Genomic DNA, 20,800 nt, shown 5'->3' on the forward strand with positions numbered 1-20,800 from the left:
TTATAGTGAAAATTATTCAACATGTAAAAAAAGTACCAACACTTGGTTCAGACTGCTGAAAAGGATATAAAACACAACAACATGAAGGAACTTGTTACAGTCACTTTACTGTGAACCTTAAGTACAATTTTCTAGATCCAAAAATGGGTGTTTACACCCAAAATGTTTAAAGAATGTTGGTTTAACCAAATAGCGTAATATAAACAGCGGGGCATTGCTGGACATCACCTTGAATCGTATCTTTCAGAATTTATGTCGAGAAAGTGCCATTGGAACAAATGTTGTTTTTGATGAACTGTTAAAAGCACTTTCGAAACTGTGGCTTTGTCATAATGATTATTAATAATATTCTTAGGAAACGATATATGAGTATTATTGTTATTATTGTATAGTGTTTATTTTTATCATTGTGCTTCATGAGTTGGCGAGATATCTCGGTTGATTAGCAATTCAATCATGGGTATCTTTTTTTTTTTTTTTTTTTTTAACTTGCTGTGAGATCTGCTTTCACACCTGGGAATTGAAACTAAATTTCAGTTCCTCATAGCAATAAAATTATAAAAGTAATATATCTACTCAGAAAGAGAAGAAAACAAAATTGGGTACTCCTCTGTTATCAGGACCAAATTCAGAAATGTATGTATGTGTTCATGTACACATGTATATAGAGGCATAATGTGCATATATAGTGTGTATACGCACACACATATAATCACACGTGCATACATACATACATATATTTCTGAATCCAGTCCAATAACAGAAGTGTCCAAAATTAAGTATTAAAAATACATTATCAACATAATCTAACATATAAATGAATAAAGGATTCTATCACACTTTCTACTATATTTTTCAGGGAAAGTTATTTAATTAATATGCATTTTATTGCAGAAATAATTATTTTCAAGTAAGGTAAACTGTTATTAGTAAATTTATCACTTTAGCAACCCACTGGGTGCACCACAGCTCACTTCTTCCACTAGCCTGGAAGAAATCCAACCCTGGTCCCTCGCCAACAGAACTGCATTAATAAAAGCATAATCTTGCCATTTTATAATATGCATGTTAAATGTAATGCTTGTTAAAGTTCTAGTATTTTGGCTGCTTTTTATATCATATAAGTATATGATATTATATAAAATATATATATGAGTAAAATATAAATTTATATATGATATAAAAATATAATATTTTGGCTGTAATGTCTAACTGAATTCTTTGATCAGACACCATCTCAATATCATAGTAGCTCTGTTTATGTATTTATTGAGCAGATGCACAAATTACATATCTTTACATTCATGTCTGTTTCAGGATACTATTTTCAGAGCTGATACTTGCAAAACCCTTTTTTTGGAGGGAGAAATATAATAGTTCATACTCCTGAGAGTTAGAAATACAACCTTCCCAAAATAAATAACATATGCCCTTTATGTACAAAAAAAGAAATGAGTATAAGTAACTTTGTTATGTAACTAGTTTGCTACGTATATCACAGATATATTTCATATTTTTCAACAGTCAAACAAAGCATTTTTATTTCATAGTTAACAATATACAGTTAGTTAAAATCTCTACTTCTTTCAACACAAGATAAACATCAACAAAAACAAAAACAATACTGAAATAATTTAAATTCTTTTAAGCAAACATATAGGATAAAAACAACTACAAAATCTACAAAAATGCAAACAAGTTTTATTACATTACATCAGTTTGGGACACTGCAGTACACAGGCACAGTGTTTCTTCAAACATCGACTTTTCACTAGCTCTTATATGTGTAAGTAATAATAATTTGCACAGTTTTAGAAATTCATTTGGAATCCCAAAATTAAAAATAATAATAATAATAATAATAATAATAATGATCTGAAAATAAACCAGATTAGAAAGATATAAGCTGAGTATATATATACATATATATATAGACAAAAAGTAAGAGATTTTCTACATTTTTAATTTCACATTTTTTCAATTCTAATCTCAGATTATGTGAAAAATATATTAATTATTTACTTTATTCCAATTTAGGATTTTCTTCATTTGGATGTGTTTAATATTTTTCACTACGGGATTGCATTTTTGTCTTCTGAGTAAGTTTTAAATTCGTGCTTTTGGTTTATTTTTTGTATTTCTACTTTATTTCAAATTTAAATTCAGTAAAAAATTTCTAATTTAATTCTTTTCCTTGATTTAACCCTGGAATTCTGATGCTGCATCAGGGAAGAATATGAAATACTTTAGAATAGTTCATCAGCTATTTTTAGCTACAGAAATGCAGTGGTCTTCAAGTAGAAGGGGATTATAATTAAATCTGATATATCCTTCTCATAATAACCTTATATCAGATTTGATTTAATTCTTCCTCTTTTGCATTTTTTTCTGATTTCTCTAATTTATAGGTTTTAGTTTAACATTTTTTAATTCTTATTTTGCATATTTATATGATATTTTGAAATTTATTGGTAGTGAATTTCACTTCTATTGGGTCTTTGTGTAAAATTGGTTCTAATTTCTTACTTTTTGTCTATATTGATCAATTTTCAGCAGCATATTGCATGGAAATAATTGGATTAATTATGTTTTTAAATAAAAAAAAAATTGTGATGCTGTAATATATATAGATAGGTTTGGCATGCATAAGAAGTGCATATATTAAAAAAGTATGCATTAGTTATTTAAAGAATAAAAGCCCATTCTCATTAAAATATTCCTTTTTTTAATAGAAATTTTATATACAGAGTATTTCCTTATAATTTCTTCTCTTTTCTTTCTTTTTTTTTTAACCTGCATGAGCTACAATTATGATTTTTTTCAAGTAAAAAAATATATCAAGATGAAATTATGTATTGCAATTACAATTCCTTTTGAGTCAAATCCCAAAAAGTTTTAAGTTTTAAAACTTTTAATAAAAATATATAACATAATCACATAGCAGTGTCATTATGACAGAAAGTAATATCAGATGGACATGATGATGCAGCATTTTTTAACATTACTTTCAACATTATTTGGCAGCAAAAATTTTATATGCTGCTCAGGCATACAAACTGAAATTTGACAAAGCTTTTTCTTTTTTCCCTCAGGGAGAATTATGACTAGTATATTTTTCCAACACTTAAATCTTACAATACAGTTTGTGCAATTATTTTTGTTATACATTCATATTACAAAGCATTAATTGAGTAAAATAAAAATCAGTAGATGTTCATAAATACAGAAAGTAAAATCTTATAAAATGTTCCATATTTGAAATTGTGAAGTTTGAAGTTTCTGAAATAAGGTATAAATACCAGTAAGTAGATAAATAAGATGCATGGAAAGTATGCCATTTAGAAAATAATTTACTGACAATATTTTTCTTTTGTTAATGTATAATTTTATTATACAATAACAAATTTCATTATTTAAGTTATTGAATAATTAAAATGCTCAATGCAGTTTGAAAGACTAAGATTTTTGTCTCTCTAAATGTAATGAGCTTGTTAATTATCATTAGCATTAATGAAAGCATAATTTTGCCATTTTATAATATGCACGTTAAATGTAATGCTTGTTAAAGTTATAACATTTTGGCTGTTTTTGCATTTTATGTAGAAGTAAAATTGTAGTATCAAGATGATGTAATATTGCTAAAGCTAGCTACTAATACAGTAATATTGTCCATAGACCCATTTTTATGAGCTTGCAATGCTAAACTTCTTGCTCCTTTATATAGATCACTCTGAATATGATCTTTGACAAAAGCAACTGCATCTTCATTTGAAAAAGTGTCCCATAAACCATCTGTAGCTAAAATCATAAACTGAGGATTCAAGTCTGCTAAATCAAAAGTTAAAATATCTGGCCTTGCAATAACCAGATTTCTGTCTTTTAAAGGAAAATCACCCAACGCTCTTGATGTAGCTAAGATTCCAGCCACTCGCCATACACCATTAAAGGAAATGAATCCTCCTGCTTCTCTGATGCGACGTCTTTCTTTTAACTGGAAAAATTTCAATAGAATTAAGCATCTCAAATTTATTTTAAATACTACAATAAAATTACAAAAATAAGCAAAATAAATCAGTAATATAGACAATAATTGGCAAAATAATAATAAACAATAATGAGTTAGACTAAAGACTTGAGTATATTACCATTTTAAAATGCTAATATAATTACCACAATAAAATAATAATAATAAAAAAATATTAAAAAAATTAAATAAATAAAAAAAAAACCCTCATAACAAAATAACACTATTCAGTGAAGTTAATAAGTCAACTAAGGAAAATATGATAATTCAAACTATATATGTGTCAAAAAATAGAAAATCTAAAACAATTCTTCACAATGTGATGGTTGGTTATTTACTTATGACATATTCATTTTCGATTTTCAAATTAAACAGTGCAGTTAAATTCAGAAATCTGCATGATTTGCAAAAGTGTATTCCAATTGTAAAATCAGATATGATAATTTGATTAGTTAAAAGGGGGGGGATCAAAGTTTAGAATGGAAACAATGTGTATTTATTTCTATGGACATGATTTATTCATGAATAAATCTACATTTCCTTTTTTCAATATAAATGTCAAGCACATACTTGGTAAGGGAAAGCTACCGACCAAGCCCTGCCGGAAGAACAGTTAAGCCAGCAATCTTTCGCTGAAAGGAAAAAATCTGGCAACAAGAAGAAGCGTGCTTGATGTGAGAAGGATGGCATGCTCGCGTGAAAAAACAGTCTATCTGAAAGGAGAGAGGAAAAAATCTGGCAACGAGAAGAAGAAGCGTGCTTGATGCGAGAAGGAAGGCATGCTCGTGTGAAAAAATTTGAAATTAGTTTTTCTGTATTCCGAGAATTGAGCTTTTTTGTTAAGAACTGAATGGTGCAACGTATTACTTGTGCGTTTGATGTAAGTGTGAATAAAAACAATGCTTTGTGAAAAGATAATGTATATCTACAAAATTAATATATAGCTCATGTTATTATTAAACCTGCATAAGTGTGTCAGTTTATTTCCTGCGAATAGAGTTGACTAATAACATTCATAAGTGGATGGAAACAAACCGACAAAGATGATTGGTCTAGGATTGTTTGACAGTGGTGGCAGCTGGTCGGATGTATATTTGTCTACTCAGAAAAAGCTCAAGTGAATTCCTTATGAATGCTGCGAAGCATATTAAGCAGAACAGTTATCTTCTACCAGGTTCTCTCGTTTAAGCATATTATTTATGATTTTGTGTTTATGAAAAATTTTCTGTTAATGTAAGGGTACACTTTAACAAGTATTTTGTAACACAGGAATTATCAATGTGATTATCATATGAGACTTGAATTACTTTGCAAGTGCATTTATCTTTTATTATATGAGTGAATGATCATTAGTTTAAGTAATGCTTGTGTTTTATTTATGAGATATGATTGCATTAATTCTCAAATGCTTATATATGCACATATATTGTTTTTTATTTTATTGAATATTTGGATGTTGCGCATATTTAGTGCAGTTACCATGTGTTTATGATTCAACAGAAGTTAAGGATTTAACTTGATGTATAATTTTTTGTAAGGAGATTAAGTTTTAACTTTTTGTTATTTTAATTAAGTTGAACATAAAGTCACATAAGGTCATTTTTGGCCAAATCTAGAAAGGCTGATCTAGTTGCCCTTGCACAAGAGTTTGGTGTTGAAGTGTTGCCTACATTTAGAATTTTGGACTTGAGGGAAAAAATTCTTGCTAGTGAAAGCTATGAGGAGCAGGTAGCAAAGGATCTTCCCATTGAGAAGTATAAGGTAGATTGTCAGGATCGTTACTTGAATAGGAGTACTACACCTGAACAGGGGGAGAATGGGAAAGAAAGATCAGTAGAAGAGTTAACGAGGACAATCAGATTATTGACAGTAAAAGTTCCAAGTAGAGCTGATGGCTGGGACTATTTCTTCTCCAGTTTAGAAAGAGCTTATGTCAATGAAAGAGTTCCTGATGAGTATAAGGCCAAAATTTTGATTTACCTTTTGGGAGACAAAGAGGCAAATTTATTAACATTGATAAGCGAGGACAAGTATGGGAATTATGAGGAAATAAAGGAAACTGTGTTGAAAGAATTTAAACCTTCACCTCAGGCATGCCTGGAGAATTTCAGAAAAGACCTTTGGCCAGTTTTCTACTAGAGTTACTACAATGTGGGAAAATTATGTGAAATCAAGAGGGTGACAGACTTAATCAGTTGGTGGTAGCGGACAAAATCTACCAGACTCTTGATACGGAAACTGCAGTTTACATAGGTATAAGGCAGGGAGACTCGTGGTTCAAGCCAAGAGAGCTTGGAAAGGAGTGTGACATATTCTTTGCGGCTAAAGGGAAGTCCTACAACGTACGTAGGGAAGTTTTTGAAACAAAGATTTTAAAACAGGCAGTAAGTGAGAAACCTAAGGTCCCTATTGTAAGAGAGATGAGGCAGTTGGCATGGGTCGGAAACCACAGGGAAAAACACAGGGAACGTTAAAGGTTTAACATGTTTTGTATGTGGTTCAGCTTCACATTTTAAAAGGCACTGTCCTCAGATTAAAGGTTCTACGCAATATAACAGAAATGAGGAAAAGGATAAAGCCAGGGTAAACTAAGTAAAGAAAGGTCAGGATAATGATATCTTAGAAGACAAAGTTGTGGTAGCTTGTGTGGATCCTTTGAGGAAGTCAGAGGATGTAAACAACTATAAGTTGTGTAAGTTGAAAAGGGTTCCTATTAGTGTGAATGGAACAATAGGGAAGGCCCTCGTTGATTCAGGAACAGAAATTATGGTGGTTAAAAAAAGAGTTAACCAAAAGTCTCCAACTGGAGGAAGGATCGAGTATATATTTGAAGGGTATATTTGGTCCAGCTGTTAAATGCCCTTTGGTAAGCATTCCACAGAGTATCATTCTAGCAGAAAGTTCTAATGTCACACATCAACAGATTTTGTGTGCAGTTGCAGAATCGCTGGCAGAGGATGTGTTTCTTCCTCCTGAAGTATTCACACTGTTAGGAGGTCAATTATATGACGCAGGTGAAAGGGTGGAAAACTTACCTGAAGAAACCACAAACATCCCAGAGGTTAGGAGAAAGGAAAAGTCTGTGAAGGTAAACACAGGGAAACTAGAAAGAAACACTTGTGTGGGAAGGAATCAGGATGAGAAAGGAAAGGTGGAATCAAGTGAAAGCCAAGAACCTCAGCCAGGAAGACAATGTACAGCGGATGTATTTAGAAGAGAGCAGGAGACTTGTGAATCTCTAGTAGAAGCATGGGAGAATGCTCAGAAAGGAAAGGGGAATTATTATACAGTGGATAACTTTCTCTTTCATAAGGACAAAATTCTTGGGGAAAGTGTGGGGCAATTAGTTGTACCTGAGAGTCGAAGGGAGAAAGTCTTGAAGTTAGCACATTGCTCAGTGTTTAGTGGCCACATGGGGGTAAAGAAGACTGTGGAGAGAATTAGATACTCTTTCTATTGGGAAGGTCTGAGGTTAGATGTTCAGAAATTTTGCGAGGCATGTAAAGAGTGCCAGTCGACTAGACCAATTAAAACTGTTGATAGGACACCAATCAGCCCAGTAACGAGGTCAGATCTGCCTTTCCAAATTGTAAACATTGATGTGATAGGTTTGATTGATCCTCCCAGTTCTAAGGGTCATAAGTATATATTATGCTTAGTTGATCAGCATACTAGATGGGCAGAAGCAATACCTCTAACTAGCCTCTCCACCAAGTCGACTTGTGAGGAGTTATTACATATTTTTTCAAGAATGGGTATTCGAAATGTAATTGCATGTGACAATGGAACAAATTTAAAGCAGATTTGACTCAAGAATTTGAAAGACGAATAGGGGCCAGTCCTAAGTTTTCGACCCCTGGATATACTCTATCTAGGGGATTAGTTGAATGGTACTTTAAAAAGAATGTCATCAGGGAAGAAGATAGAGGGTGGCATTTGCAAACTCCTTATGTGTTGTGGGCCTATAGAAAAGTACCCAACTCAACAACTAGGGTGGCTCCATTTCAACTCATGTACGGCAGGACACCTCGACCTCTGTCGATATTAAAATCATCATGGACAGGGAAACATGAAAATTTACAATTAGATGCAACTCCTGTTTATACATATTTACAAAATCTAAAGGCTAGGTTTGAGAAGGCAGCGGAGCAGGCAAAGCTCACAGCTAAAATTCAACAAGAGAGGACAGCACACTATCATAATTTAAGGTCTACCATAAAAATATTTAAGGTGGGAGTTAAGGTGATAGTCTTGATTCCCGATTCTAATATAATAATGATAAGGTGATAATCTTGATTCCCTAATAACAAGCTTTATGCTAGGTGGAAGGGTCCTGCAAATATATTGGAACAGAGAAGTTCTCACTCTTTTGTAGTACAAATGCCCGATGGAACCAAAAGATATGTTCATCAGAATAAGATAAGACCTTATGTAGTTAGATCCCAAGCAGTAAATGTTACCTTGGAGGTGGAAGAAGAGTTTGGCAAAAGTGAATCTACACCTGTCAATAAGGGAGGAAAGAGTTTTTCTGAATCTCTGGAAGGATTAGAAATGTCTAATTTAGATTCGGTCCAAAGGAGTAAACTTTTAGTGCTACTGAGGAAATATCAAACATTAGTTACACGTCCAGTGCAACCAGCACGAGTAGGCACACACAAGATCGAACTTATTCCTACTGCTATTTGGAAGAAACCCCACTGCTATGGAATATCCATGGCATACCGCAAAGCAGTAGATGAGCAGATACCTGAGTTGCTAGAATTAGGATTAATTGACCTTCTAAGTCAGAAATTGCTCATCTTATAGTTTGTGTGGCGAAAAAGGATGCTAGAATTAGAATGCGTATAGATTTTAGATCATTGAATACTGCGATAAAAACTCCAACATTTCCCAGGAAAGACATGCAGGAATTGATTTTTGCGGCGGGTACAGCTAACTGGCTGACAAGCATCGACCTTCAAAAAGGGTATTGGCAAATCTGAATGGATGAAAAGAGCAAATCTTTGACTGCATTTGCAACGTGTAATGGAGTGTAACAATGTCTTTCAACTTATCAGGAGCCTCGGGGGACATTCCAGAAGGAAATGAATTGTGCTTTGCAGAGTCATAGTGAGTATGCTCAGGCATATATAGATGATGTGGCGATTTTTTCAAAAACATTTGAGGAACACTTAACACATTTCTCTGGTTCTAGACACTTTAGAAAGAATGGGTATTCGAAATGTAATTGCATGTGACAATGGAACAAATTTTAAAGCAGATTTGACTCAAGAATTTGAGAGACGAATAGGGGCCAGTCCTAAGTTTAAGTTTTTAGGATTTTCTGTACATTTGGACAAATGTGCTTTTGCAGCTAAAAAAATCAAATATTTGGGGGATACAATTGAAGGGGGCAAGCATGGTACTGATGAAGAAAGGGTCAAAGCAATTAGAAAACTTGTCAGGCCAGTCACAAAAAAAGATGCGAGATCGGTTTTAGGACTGATGGGATTTTATCGATCTTATATTCCCAATTATGCAGAAATATCGGCACCACTGACAGAGTTTACTAAGAAGAGGCATGCCAATATTGTTCTATGGGGGGGGGAGTTGGAACAGAATGCTTTTAACAAATTAAAGGATACTTTGTGCCAAGTGACATCTATGGCCACAACAAATATTGAAAACCATTTCAGATCCATTGTGATGCATCCAATTTGGCAGTAGGCTGCTGTTTAACCCAGATAGACTAAAGTGGTAACTATTGTTGTATTGCAGTTGCAAGCCAAAATCTTTCTCAAACTCAGAAAAATTAGGCAAGCATTGAGAAGGAAGCTTGGGTAGTTTTATTTGGCCTGAATAAATTTGACAAATGGATCTACGGGGCTCATGTAGAAATTATAACGGATCACAACCCTCTCAGATATTTGAACGAAACTACTCCTTGAAGTCCCAAACTGACGAGGCGGGCTTTGGCATTACAGAAATGGAACTTGCGAATTAGTAATAAGCCAGAGATCCAGCACCAACGTGCTGATGCTCTCTCACGCCTGGATCAGATATGATATGAGTAATATAATTTGATTGTTTTTTCCTTTTTCTTTGTTTTCTGTGTGGTTGTAATCATTTATTGTTTGTTCTGTTTTGTTTTATTTACTACTGTACAAGGCTGGTATTGCGTAAAAGTAATGTACAGAGAATTTCCTTGGATATTGATTAATGAAATACGTCCCAAAGAAAGGACAAAATTCATTCTTGGCAGGGGTGTGTCATGCACATACTTGGCAAGAGGAAGCTACCGACCAAGCCCTGCCGGAAAAACAGTTAAGCCAAAGATCTTTAGCTGAAAGGAGAGAGGAGAAAATCTGGCACCGAGAAGAAGCGTGCTTGATGTGAGAAGGACGGCATGCTAGTGTGAAAAAAATTGAAATAAGTTTTTCTGTATTCCGAGAGTTGAGCTTTTTTGTTAAGAACTGAAAGGTGCAATGCATTACTTGTGTGTTTGATGTAATTGTGAATAAAAACAATACTTTGTGAAAAGATAATGTGTATCTACAAAATTAAAATATAGCTCATGTTATTATTAAACCTGTATAAGTGTGTCAGTTTATTTCCTGCGAATAGAGTTGACTACTAACATTCATACGTGGATGGAAACAAACCGACAAAGATGAATTGGTCCAGGATCATTTGACAATAAATTTAACATCAGCCTTCATCACATATTTCAATTTTTAAATGGATTCTTTGTGACAGCTATAATTTCTGTAGTTAAGTTTTGTATTCCATCCCCTGGGTGATGAATGACTGCTCGCTATTTGCGCAATTTACTGTTGCCAGTTATATACCAAGTTTGGATGGACAGGAATGCACATGCAAATAACTTAAAGATAAATAATTTCTTTGAACAACCAGAGAAAGAAGAAAAACTACAGTCAGCAACTTCATTCAGTGTCCAAGGAGAATGAGCGCCTGGAGTGACAAGCTGCGGTGAATAACTTCAGCCAGTGCCTGAATGATGGAGCATTGTTGGTGCCTTTTTGAACATTACATTTCTTTTATTTAATGACATGGTGTAATTTTCCATTTTACTTTCATTCTAACAAATTTTTGTTACATAAGTGGGTGATAAAAAAAAATAATGGTTTAGTTTAGTAGATTTTGTTTCATTTAATCTATCTTCCGATTAAATGGAGTCATATCGGTGTAGGTTTTTTCTTGTTAATACATTATTTGGTGATACCTCTTTAGTAGTAAAATTTTAGTAACTTACCTTTACTGCTACCCCTTTGATACTGCTTTTTTTTTTTTTTTTTTTCCTAATCACATACTGGTGACTTAGCTTTATTCATAATGGATTGTTAAGTTTTTCTGAATGTTTTCCATCATACTTCCTATTTGTATATGCTTAAGGCATGCTTTAATTAAACTTTGTTGTTTTGCATTTTATTCCTTTCAGGCCTTGGTTTCATCTGAACACTGTCCACTGCTGGCATTAACAGTTTTTCTAAATAAATTTGCAATTTTTATTAACATAACTAAATTAACATTGAGGAGCTAAAATGTTGAGAGCTGATTTTTTAAAAACTACTTAAATGGTGCGATTTTTACAGAATCTGGCATAATTTGAGTCGTAGAATCGAAATATAGAAAAAAAAATGGTATGTTATTTCAGAAAAAGTCTGATTTTATGTCAAAACATCTATGTTAGAATAGTGTTATATATAAATCTAATACATATCCTAAGTCACGTTTTTGAGACATGAAAAACACAATTTTAACTTTGTCAAACCAAACCTAGGTTTACTCAGATTTTTTTCTTTTGTTTTTGCATTTGCAGATGTATTTTATTACATTATCAGTGTGCATTTTTCGGAGAGATTAGGTTTACCTGTTGATGTTAAAAATTATGTTTTAATAGATGACGAGACACTCTTTAAAACAGATGCTCAAACATTAACCCACTTTACTAGTAAGATGATTCCTATTAGTTCTAATTTGCCATTTTATGCATTGTTACTTAAATATCCAGAATGTTTAGATTCTTCACTGATAGGTATATCTAAGGCACATGGGTTCAACACTTTATTAATACCAGCAGATCACCACTTCACTCTTGTTCCAGGAGATTTTCTTCAGAAAAATTTTATGTTTTGAAAAAAGAACTCGAACCGCTATTGCAAATGGGCAAAATTCAGCCCCCCCCCCCAAAATCAAGTTTTATCCATTTGATGACAAAGATGGGCACTAGCATGTTTGTGTGTGCAATTCAATTTTGGTGATGTTATCAGACCTTAAATGCAGCATGACATACACACCACTTTATTCCCAAGTTGCACAGGAAAACAAAATTTTTTTTTTTCCAAAAACTGATTTGCTAGAAGCCTACTGTCAGATCTGAATTCATCCATCAGATATCCCTTAAATGGCAATCAAAATCTTATTCGATTATTTGTGCACGAATTTATAAGCTTTGGACTTCATAACCCAGGACAAACTTTTTAAAGATTTATAGACAATGTCTAAGGGAGATTGATTGTTGCTATATTTATTTAAATAATATCACTATTGTTTCTACTGATGGGACAACTCACAAAGTAATGAGGAAAAAGTTTTTAAAAGGCTACATGAGTACCAAGTAGTTGCCAGTCCAGACTAATGTGTGTTTGGACAAAAAGAACTAATCTATTTAGGTTTCTAGTTCTAAAGAATTATCCTTAACCTTCAACTTTCATAAAGTTTGAAGATTTTTAGCAATTTAAAGTTTTTATCATTGGTTTACCTGCAGTGCTGCTCAATTACAGGTTCCATCGTATGCTATGCTTAAAGGAAAGACCATAAATAAGATACCATTGGTTTGGTCTACAGCCGCAAATTTTCCTTTGTAGCTTGTAAAAGCTAGATAGCTAATGCTATGTTTCTGTCCTGCTACAATCTTAAATCTAGGTTGTGTTTTTCTACAGACACCTCAGAAACAGCAATCGGTGCAGTGTTACAGCAGCATATTGATAGTTGTACTGAACCTTTGGCATTTTTCTCTTGAAAATTAATATTGACTGATATTAATTTGAGTACTTTAGATAGAGAGTTACTCATGGTTTAAGCATTTTAGATATATAACTGAAGATTGGGAATCTGTAACACACATGGATCATAAATCTTTAACGTCTGGTATGCAAAGTCTGATGACAGGTGTTCTGCAAGACAACACTGTCATTTAAAATTTATAAGTCAGTTTACATGTGACATGTATGTCAGTGGTAAGCAGAACATAGTTGTTGATGCACTTTCCCTCATTTTAGAAATTTCTATTCCTTCAGCAACAGACTTGAAATGGCATATGAGTACTTCGCTACCAAAGAATTACAATCTTTACTACTGAGACTGCTTGAAAGTGCAAAAATTTCAATGAGATTCCCAAGCTTTGCTATCTGTAATGTTTTAAATTTATTCACTCAACCATATGTTCTGCTATCATTCTGAAAGAAAATCCTCAACAAATTATGTGGACTGTCCCATTCCGATTTTAAATGAATACTTAATCTAATTAAAAAACTGCTTGTCTGAAATTCTGTGGCAGCAGATTTTATCCAGTAATGTAAATTTTGTTTGCAATGTCAAAAATCTAAAGTTCAAAGGCACACTAAGTCTCCTTTCAGGAATTTTTTATTACCTTTTGATCATTTTTGTCACATTCACATTGTTGTAGCACCTCTACCCCCAATCTAAAGAACATGTGAACATTTGGATATTCACTGGTCAATTTACTAAGTAGCCCAAAGCTTTTCCTTTAAATAAAGAGCATACAGAGATTATTGCACATGCATTTCTTGATGGGTCAGTGTAAATCTTTAGGGTTCATCACAATATAATAAAGAGCAAATTCTGAAAGTCAACCTTTTCTTGAATTAATTAAATTTTTGAGAAGAATCAAACCACTGTTTATAATCATTGCAATGGGATGGTAAAATGTCTGCACTGCCCACTTGAGGCCACCATGATGACCAACTTTACACAGTGGATAGACTCCCTTCCACTGCTGTTGCTTGGTATGTGTTCCAGGCCCAAGTGTGAATCAAACTGCCTTACCTGCAGACTGCTTATGGAACTCCATAGAAACTACCCATACTGACATACATTCGAGACATACATTCTGTGATGCATTCATTCACCCAGATTTCTCAACTGCCACACATGCCTGCCTTTATGAGACAATATTCTGTTAGTCCTCTACAACAGCTGTATTCTGGACCATGCCATGACTTCCCCTTCGGATAAATATTTATAGTGAATATTAAAGGCAAACACACATTCATATCTATTGATCAACTGAAGTCTGCATTTATACTGACCCAGAAGACTGAGCATGGGCAAGCAACTGGGACTGTAACATCAACCACTAAGACTGCTGGAACAAGATCAGGCTGTATTCTTGACTCATGGTCCAGTTCCAGAGTTGACGCCTTTCGGACTCTGCAGAAGGTGTGTGATGGTTATCATTTTGTAGTTAAGTTTTGCACTGCAATCCCCAGGCAGGTAATATCGGCTTTTGCTTGAATGATTCACAGTCTGGATTGGGATTCACTCAAGTCTGGATGAAGAGAAATGCATACGCAGACAGCTTAAAAGTATATAAGTTAAGGTGTTTTTTCAGACCTGCACAGAGAACAGGGAAGCAGCAATGGACTACTTCAGCCACTGCCTAAGGGAAACAAGCGCCTGAATGAAGGAGCCACAGTGGACTACTTCATTCAATGCCTGAAAGGCCAGATGACCCAGTGAAAAATACTGGACTTTCAATCTGTATAGCATAGTTGGTATAATCTTTTCCAATGCTACATATCTTTAAATTAATTAAAAGGTGTCATTTTCAACTTTACTTTGGTTGTGTTAGTTTAAAATTCTTTGTTATTTAACTGGGCGATAATAAATAATTGTTCAGTTGTTTGAATATGTTTTATTTAACATACTGTCTTATAAAAATGGAGTCAAACAACGGCAGGTTGTTCCTCGCAGCCACAACTTAACTAATTTTTTTAAATTTTGAATTAAAAAAATAAAGAAATATCAGCTGCCAATGTTAGACTATTAACATACACACATACATATGTAATATTTTGGCAGAAGGACACATGAATAAAGCTTGGTATGAAATGATGACTCAGAAGAAGTTAGCTGTTTTGATTTAACATCTTTATTCAATTCGAATGGCAAATCATTATTTTTTACTAAGATTAAGTTTACTACGTCATATTATTCGAACAAAGGAAGGCAGATGAGAAGAGCAGCAGCATAGGTCTTAACAGCAGAAGGAAAAAGCAGTCTCTGAATCTGAATGGCTAGTAAAACTAACCAAAGAATTTCTTAAATTTGAAGTAATTAAATAAGAATATATTAATACAGAATTAAAAGTATTTAAAATGTTTTTAAGAAACTGTAATATTTTCTAAAAAATAATATAATGATAAAACCTGTTATTATCTGAAATAGCATGACATGATATTACATAGTCTGACATGACTTGACACAGTACAAAGTCTGTAATCGATAATCCAGAATAATCTATAATCCGGACCTCAAAACTACAAACTTTATGTGCATGCATAAAAGCATAATGCATTTACGCATTCGCATAATGCATTTACGTATGCACGTTTAATGTATAACGGACGGTATAAGCTAGTCTAAAATTATCTAAGGCATTTCAGTTAATGCTGCAGATTGCGCTGTTCCTTAATCTTCTAAATGGATCCGGCTTATTATTTTGCAGACTGTTAGAACAATTTTATAAAAACTAAGCTTGAACTTTCGATTACGTCAAAAAGAGTTTGCAATTCTGGAGCTGGCAAAGGATCTACAAAGCGAAAGCATGTTTCGATGTCCATTAAACAAAAAGTGAAATTACTGCAAAAAATGGATAAAGGCCTATCCGTCTCAAAATTATGCGAGAAGTATGGCATTGGAAAGTCCACTATATATGACACAAGAAAAAGGAACTTTTTGAATTTTTTGTGGAAGCATCTTAAACAACTTACATTGAAAGAAATGTTTAATAAAGTAAACAAATAAATATTAAGCTTTTTTTGTAAATTTTTATACCCTTTAGATCATAATTGTTCGTTATTTCATAAATTACGATTTCATATTTTTAATTGTATCATTTCTGCATGCCATCTTACCAGATTTAAATTGATCTAAAATCCAAAAAAACCAATAATCCAGAATCGCTGAAGTCCCGACAAGTCTGAATTACGGACTTTGTACTGTATCAGTTACATAATATATAAAATACACTCATAATAAATTAAAGAGGAGGAAAAATTATTAATTAAAAATTAATGACTTGCAAAATCCACATGGGAGAATCAAGGCTGGTTTCAGTAACTTTGGGATTTTTAGACCTATGGTGGACCTCTTTGAAACTGTATTTTCTAGACTATTATATAATGTATTTCTACAGACTATTATATAATGTGCTGCCACGAATCAATCTATTTCAAAACTAAAAATTTTAAGAGTTTGTGTCATATATTTTGTATATTGTATAATGATTGAATCTAAATTGATTCTTCTCATTCATCTGTTTTCTCCGCACTCACATTTCCACTTTATGAATGATTTTCCCCAGTAACTCCTGTTATATGTACAAGCTGTACTTCACTATCTTCCTCTCTTTGCTCTTTAAAACTGAAAATTTTTTGACAGTTTCTGGAATTTTGTTTCCTACTTTTTCATTATGCTGCTTACTTACAATCATACTGTCATCTTGCATTTCCTTTGAACAGTTACTTAATTGGCTTCCCTACCATAATGTTTTTAACAAATCCATCTTGTATTTTCTCTTTAACATTGAAAAAATGAACAAAGAGACTATGATTGATTGTAATAAATTTTGGGCCTAAACTGCCTAAAAGAATACAAAATCAAATCAAAATAGTTTCTGGATGCCAAAACTCTAAAAACAAAAACAGCTAATAAATCATGGAGGTAGAATGGTGGGCCATCTGACAGCAAGAATGGCTCAATATCCTTGTTATATTTTTATTCTTTTATTATCTGCAGAAATACAGTATTTTGTCCAGAAAAATTGCTAAAACATGTGACTTTAATATATTCTTAAAACAAATGCCATGGAATTTCCATTAAAACAAAAGAAATGAATTTGCTCGTAAATAGGTTTATTGGTTGATTTTTGAAATAAATACCCAATTAAAATGTCAAATATGTATTACATAATAAATGATTATTTTGCAATTGAAAATAATAATTCTTTTTCTTCTGTAAAAGGTCTTCAAACTGTGCCAAGGTGGTTGTGCTAATATGCAAGTACCTCTTAATCACATTTCCATATTATTTATCCTATATCAGTATTATATTTTCCTTTAGCATATGTCTATACAGTACAAAGTCTGTAATCCGGATATCCATCATCCGGAATGACCTATAATCCAAATCTCAAAGCCACAAACTTACACATGCACGCTTCCGATAGTGAAGAAAGTGACAGAGAAATTATTGAAAACGAAAAAATTTCGATTGACAAGTTAGTCGGTATTCTTGACACGACAATTACGGGACTTGAACAGTGGAACTTTGTAACTGAACAGGAAATTATGTCTGTTTATAGAATTAAAGAGAAAGTATTAGCACAAAAAACGAAGCAACCTAAACAACTTACATTGAAAGAAATGTTTAATAAAGTAAACAAAAAAATATTAAGCTTGTTTTCTGTAAATTTTGATATCTTTTAGATCATAATTGCTCTTTATTTCATAAATTATGGTTTCATATTTTAAATTGTATAATTTCTGCATGCCATCTTACCAGATTTAAATTGATGATCTATAATCTGGAATCGCCGATTAAGTCCCGATGAGTCCGGATTACGAACTCTGTACTATATTGGCTATTTTATAGTAGGGAACTTAGCTTAAAATTGTTTCAGATGTTAACCTGAAATCTGCGTATTAAAACCAGATTATACATTTTTATTTTATTATTTTTACATTTTATCTAATCTTAAAATTTTAACACTAAACTCTGTGAAATGTTAGACAGTGATCTTAAGTTTTCAGACTAGAATTTTTTCCACAGTTTAAATAATGATGAGCATCTTTGTTTAAACAACAATATTTTTATTTTAAGACTGTTAATAGTCTCGTTTAAATATTATTATGAAATAAACATGGAATGAAACAGAATAATAATATTTAAAATATTATGCAGCTATGGAAAGATTATGCATGAAAGATTAAAATTTAACTTTTAATCCCTTATGATACAATTTTTAAACAACACTCATAATGTGAATATTTACATAATGACAAAAAAAAGTATTTTTTTAATCGAATAGTAACATTAAATTTTCCAAATCAAAACCTTAATCAGTAGAAATGTTGAACCGTAACTTCATGACATCCCTATTACAATCTACATATTCTTCATCAGCTTCTGTGCTCTGCTAGCATGCTGTTCCTCACTTCTCTTTCTTACTTTAAATGCATTATGAAAATTGGAAAAATACATGTATTTAAAATTCACATATGTAATTACTAGAGAATAAAGGCACATTTTGCACCAACTGAGTCTTTTTTTTTTTTCTTTTTAAATTCAAAAATATGTCCCAAGAACACAGGGTTAAACCAGCAAGAACTAGAGATCATTTTTTATGCAGTAGCTATGCTATAATTACCAAAATTTTATTACACCTAATTCCTTTTCTATATATAAGAAGTGTAAAAATAATTTTTTCAGATTTTATTCTCAGTTTTATTTCTCAATAGTTTCAACATAAATGAAAAGAGCGACTTACCTGATCTGGTTTATGATCAAAAGACAAAGGAACTGTATTGCCTTTGGAATCACAGATTACTCCTCTAGAATCTCCCACATTAGCAACAATTAATTTATTTTTATATACAACTGCTACTAAAGCTGTTGTTCCTAAAAAAAAAAAAAAAAAAAAAAAAAAAAAAGCATGAATAAATGTTCTTCCTCTAATAGTGTTTTACATACATATTCAATTACATAACTTTTTTTTTTAAAAAATTTATTATGGTAATGCAGTACAAAGACCAAGATCTGGTATCACTAAAGCTTTGGCCATTCCAATTCCAGATTTTAGATCAATAATTTAACCCTTTGCGGCACAGTGTGTCCAGTCTGGACAAAAATTTCCTTCTGTATGCACAGAAAAATTGAATGAAAAAGGATTTATAGGTTACTATAGGTTACTCTGAACCTTCTTTATTTATAGTAGATGGCAACTGAACATAAATCAGTCCATATATTTTAGCCATGTTTAGTTTTTTAAGATCTTCATTTTTTCAAAGAAATCTTCCAGATTTTTTTAGGGTATAAAAGGAATTGTTTGAAAAGAAATTTCTGTTATTTTTTTTGGCTGTATGCTAATCTCTGTATTCTATATTAGTTTTAAATTTTTACCTTGAAATTTTGCCTAAAATCAAACGGCAAACCCTAGGTGTGCCCAGACCAGGCTCACTGATAATCTAGGACAACTGAGAGTCTGTATTCTTTGTTTCTCCACATCTCATCGGGTCAGTTCATTGACAACAATGCTCGTTCCAGCACTCTTTTCGAAGCTCTATTCAATCAGTGTGCGCACTTTGGGCACAACCACAGATTTAAAAGACAAGTGCTATCTTCACAAAATTTTACTTGTGTACTCCTCTAGGCTTAATTAGACTGCCTACCTTTTTTTTAATCAAAATTCCAACTTTAAAAGAAAGGGTTAAATCTAGTAAGATCACATGTAGATATGGCAACATTAGAGTTTCACTTATGTTTAAGTGAGGTAGAAAATGCTAACACCCACAGGATTTGCAGCTGGTGAGTATGTGCAGCTGGTGTGGCCATATCAGATGTCAGAATTTAGGAATGGCAAAAATTTTAGAATTAAAAGGGGCATCCAATAGCAAAAATTAGGGATAACAAAATTTAGGGTCCAGAAAGATTGTCTTGGGCAGCAGTATGCATAGGTTTATTCATAAAGCCCTACACTTCCCATAACCACTCAAGGACTGAAAATGTTACCCTTGCCAATATCAATCAATGCATTGCCATTTACCACAGTGCAAATCAATAGCCAGTACATGTTTGAAAGTGACATGCAGGAATCTCAATTAGTTCACAAAATTTTACTTGTGTACTCCTCTAGGCTTAATTACAGATGACAGACCTGCTTCCTTTTGTTGTTATACATTCTCCATTTCTAAGCTTTCCAAAGGTGTTGTTTTTATTTATTCATTTACTGTATATTCCAGTGTATAATATGCACAGGTGTAATATATGTATTATATACCAAGTATAAAAATAATAGATTTAAAAATAAAGAATGAGCATAAAAAATTAGATTTTTACATGTACCTAAATGCTGCTTATTTAAAAGAAATGACATGACGTATGAACTTAAAAATTTTCCTTATCAGATAACATGAAAAATTCCTCATCTTCGTCTTCCGTTATATCTTCAGGCACATCAGAGAATTCTGTTTCATCTTCACCATCAATTTTACTCTGATCTATAAATATCTAGTTGTAAGGAAAAAAAAAAAAAAAAAAAAAATTAATAAAGTTGGGGGGGAAAATATGAAAGCAGTACCTTTAGTGTGGGTAGTAATCACCACCCAAATCTACAATTTTCTGCCACCATTTTTCAAAGCTTTTGGCCCAGAAACTTGGTGGCTTGAGTCAAAAAACAGATCAACCTCATTTGAGATGTCCTGTGCAGAATGGAAGATGTAGTTTCACACCAACAAGATGTAGCTGCAGGAGTGA

The 20,800-nt window shown here is 32.6% G+C and overlaps 1 protein-coding gene across 1 annotated transcript in view; it reads right to left on the reverse strand.

Annotated features, from left to right (window-relative positions):
- Positions 1-1,681: 1,681 nt before the first annotated feature.
- The window catches only part of LOC118180255 (protein phosphatase 1L-like), a 38,422-nt gene continuing 19,303 nt past the window's right edge, over positions 1,682-20,800 (reverse strand). The window contains exons 3-4 of the mRNA XM_035349375.2: positions 18,816-18,946; positions 1,682-3,991 (exon numbers count right to left, since the gene is read on the reverse strand). Of these exons, the coding sequence (XP_035205266.1) occupies positions 3,620-3,991; positions 18,816-18,946 (503 nt within the window). The 3' untranslated portion in view covers positions 1,682-3,619. The remainder of the gene's footprint in view (positions 3,992-18,815; positions 18,947-20,800) is intronic.

The sequence above is a fragment of the Stegodyphus dumicola genome, chromosome 5, assembly GCF_044657685.1.
Source record: "Stegodyphus dumicola isolate Sdum_Otavi_A_Nest chromosome 5, ASM4465768v1".
NCBI classification, from domain to species: Eukaryota; Metazoa; Arthropoda; class Arachnida; order Araneae; family Eresidae; genus Stegodyphus; species Stegodyphus dumicola.